Source organism: Strix uralensis, chromosome 38 (assembly GCF_047716275.1).
Source record: "Strix uralensis isolate ZFMK-TIS-50842 chromosome 38, bStrUra1, whole genome shotgun sequence".
Taxonomy (NCBI): Eukaryota; Metazoa; Chordata; class Aves; order Strigiformes; family Strigidae; genus Strix; species Strix uralensis.
The window spans coordinates 745230-748638 of record NC_134009.1 but is presented as its reverse complement, the minus strand read 5'-3'; the positions used below and the strand labels follow the sequence as shown (position 1 = coordinate 748638).

The following is a 3409-nucleotide window of genomic DNA, read 5'->3' as shown; positions in this document are numbered from 1 at the left end:
AAAGGACCCGTTATGCCAAAGAGCTTATTTAAACGAGGCTAATTTAAGTCTCTGGCATGTCTAAATGAGCTGGGCTGCCTTTTCCTCCTCCCTTTTCAGAGGTGGCAGAGGGGTGGGAGCACGCATGAGCGGCTCTGGAAGAAAAATGAAGGGGAAAAAAAAAATATAAAAAGACAAATGGGGTCTAATTGGCATAATGGGGTCTAATTTGTTTTCGAAAGCCGCCTCTCTCCTGACCCAGGGAATTGGCATTGCATGAAAAATACCTGCAGCATGCGAATGAGCCGGCTCCTCGGCAGCTTTATGGATCCCACCTGACACGAGCCCCTCGTTAAATCAAAACAGAGATAGCGCAAGAATTAAACTGTCAGGATAACGCATGTCGGCATTTGCCGGGTAGCGGCAGCGCCCGCAGCCGGGTCCCGCTCCGGGGGGGATCGATGTGCCAGGGCAGGGTGTTATCCCTCACCGCCCACCCCCCGGGGCAGAGAGGGACAGGGCTGGGATGGGGCAGGGGGGCAAACACCGCCAGACCCCCTTCTCCATCGATAACTCCACCAGCAGCCACATGCTGAGTTATTGCCGGCCGCGATAACCGCCTCGGACCATCAATTATTATCTAATCCACAGCGCAGCTTCATGGCTGGAATCGTTCGCTCGGCTTCTGCACGGGGCCAGGGACTTTCGGATGAACCAGGGGATAGAAAGGCTTAAAAAAAGCCCTAATTCCAGGCACATCAACGGAGAAAATAAAAGTGCCTTCACTGCCTGCCGGGGCTCGAGGAGGGGCCTGTCCCAGGGAAGATGAACCTGCATCAGTAAACACCGGCCTGGTGGGAAAACGGACTGGAAATCACTGGTCCCTTCTGACAGGGCTGGGCTTTGGTGTCACCTCGCTCGGGTGCAGTCACCCAACAGCACCCACTGGCTGGGGTTGGGTGCTGGGGCACAACCAGCTGCTCCCCAAAACCTCTGCAAGGAGCAAAGCCCAGCTCCTCTCCACCCACCCATCCCAGCAGAGCCCAGCCCCCTGCTGAGCACCCCAGCTGCTCCCAGCCCAGGTGGGGCAGGATGAGCCCATATTAGGAGCCCATGGCAGGGCTTAGGACAGATCCTGCCTGCACCTCGAGCTGCCTGCACCTCCCTCCTGAAGATGCAGCCAGGCGACAGCAGCTCCCGCCCGTTCAAGCAGAGGAGAAGCCTCGGTCCGTTCCTGGGGCCAAGGGGAGCAGCAGAGCAGAGACACGGTGCTGGGCTGCACTTATTGCTCCTTCTTTTCTCTCCTGCAGCCACCAGGATGCACGAAGTGACAGAGATCCGGATAAAATATCCCAACAAGATCCCGGTAAGGGCTGCATGTCGCTCTCTTTGTGGCCACCAACGCTGAAAGACGAGCCATGAGTCTTTGCTGAAGACTTTTTATGGCTCGATTCGGAAGCCCATGGCTCTGCCTCTCTGCGTACCCCGTGAGCGTGGTCCCAAAGCCTCCCCGTCTCCCCACTGCAGGTGGTTGTGGAGCGCTACCAGAGGGAGAAGACCTTGCCCCCCTTGACCAGGACCAAGTTTCTGGTATCCCAGGACCTGCCCCTGTCCCAGTTCGTTGTCACCCTGCGGTGAGTGGTTAACGATGCAGAGGGGCCAAGGCTTGCTTGGGGCAAGGCGGGGGCTCCACAGCCCCAGAGTGGTGCAAAAGCTCAGTCTGGATGCAGCTGGTCTTGTGAAACAGCTCAGCTTAGAAGCCACTTCAGCTGCTTGTTCCACTGGGCAAATGCTTAGACTCAGCCTAATGCAATTAGCCTTTGCAATCAGCAAAGAGCATTTGCTTGCCAAGGCATTATGGCAGAATTCCTTCATCCTTGCTGGGATAAAAGGTGACAATTAGCTCTTTTTCTGAGGACCTGCAGCACAGGTAAATTGCTAATTGGGGGTAGGTGATTAGCAGCCCTGCAAATGAGCAGCAGGCTTGCAGCTGGCTTGAACCCTTTGGGTCGAGAACCCTCCCAGGGAGAAATGTGGGCAGCCCACTTCGGGTCAGATGGAGCTGAGAGCTCGTGGCTGGGGCTTGGCCCTTACAGAGGTTTTGGGGAGCAGTTGGCCATGCCCCAGCACCTACCTTCATATCTGTGAGTGCTGGTGGGTGACTGGCACCCAAGGGAGGCCCTTACAGAGGTTTTGGGGAGCAGCTGGCCGTGCCCTAGCCCCCACCTTCACATCTGTGGGTGCTGGTGGGTGGCTGGCACCCAAGGGAGGCCCTTACAGAGGTTTTGGGGAGCAGCTGGCCGTGCCCTAGCCCCCACCTTCATGTCTGTGGTGGGTGCTGGTGGGTGGCTGGCACCTGAGGGAGGTGACACCAAAGCTTGGTCCCTTTAGGAGGAACCACTAAACGCCTGAGCCAGCACCGTGGCCCCGTGGATTTGCCCTCTCTAGGGCCCTTCCCCGCTGCCCAGTGCTGGGCGATGCTCACCCACGTGCCGCCTTCACCTTCCTCCCGGCAGGACGCGGCTCTGCCTGGCCTCCTCCCAGACCTTCTACCTGCTGGTGAACAACAAGGGGCTGCCCAACATGGCCGTCACCATGCAGGAGCTGTACCGGGACAACAAGGATGAGGATGGCTTTCTCTACCTGACTTACGCCTCCCAAGAGATGTTCGGCAGCTCCTCCTCCAGCGAGCCAGAGGCTGCTTGACCACAAAACCACCTGCCAACACCGTGTCCTCTCGTCTCAGGACTCCAGCGCTGGTGAGATGGGGGACATAGATCTCCAAACTTTGCTTAAAATCTGGGGGGAGCCCTGGATTGTGGCTGGATGAAACCTCACCTTCCCTCTGGCTGCAGTTTGACTGGCTCAGCTTTGTAACAGTCTTAAAAACTCCGCGCAACACCTCCTCCTTAATCTTGTGGCTTTAGCTACAAATTATTCTCCCAACGCAGCAGAAGATGGTGCTGGTTTACTCTGATCCCCGGGAAGGTTATTCTTCTAACAGGCTCTTCTGAAGGGCTTTACAGCCTGTCATCCCTGCTCAGAAAACTTAGGCTGTTCCTAAACGCCTCTCCTAATAGGATCGGGGACGGGGAGTTTCACGGTTTGTGCAGGTTTCAGTTAAGCTGCGTGTCCGTTCTAGCTGCTGCTCGAGCATCCGTGCTCTTGAGACGTGGAATAAAGAAAATGTGACTGGTGCCTCTGGTCATCTAAACGCAGCTCGTCCCTTGGCTGTAAAGCCAGACTTAACCTCAGGGCTTTGTCCCTGGCTTTGCTGGGTTGCCAGTTTGAGCTGGGGGGGGTTGGGGGAGCAAGAGCACAGAGAGGGGAAGGACTTTGCTCCCACCATTGCAAAAGCAGCCTGGGAGAGGTTCTGCTGCGCAAGAGCAGCTCCCCATCTCGCTCCTCTCTGCAGAATGGGGGGGTTGCC

At 56.8% G+C, this 3409-nt stretch overlaps 1 protein-coding gene across 1 annotated transcript; it reads left to right on the top strand.

Moving 5' to 3' along the window:
* The first annotated feature begins 1153 nt into the window (after nucleotides 1–1153).
* On the top strand, nucleotides 1154–2685 carry LOC141937244 (microtubule-associated protein 1 light chain 3 gamma-like). Its single transcript, XM_074854809.1, has 4 exons — nucleotides 1154–1205; nucleotides 1290–1345; nucleotides 1507–1613; nucleotides 2496–2685. The coding sequence occupies exons 1-4, from the start codon at nucleotides 1154–1156 to the stop codon at nucleotides 2683–2685; spliced, it is 405 nt and encodes a 134-aa protein (XP_074710910.1).
* Nucleotides 2686–3409: the final 724 nt, after the last annotated feature.

Bases quoted from the DNA above. Each gene is read 5' to 3' on its own strand.
- LOC141937244 (XM_074854809.1), top strand. From the start codon at position 1,154: ATGCAGCCAGGCGACAGCAGCTCCCGCCCGTTCAAGCAGAGGAGAAGC. The intron at 1,346-1,506 runs GTAAGGGCTGCA...TCCCCACTGCAG, and splicing joins AATATCCCAACAAGATCCCG to GTGGTTGTGGAGCGCTACCA. The intron at 1,614-2,495 runs GTGAGTGGTTAA...TCCTCCCGGCAG, and splicing joins CAGTTCGTTGTCACCCTGCG to GACGCGGCTCTGCCTGGCCT.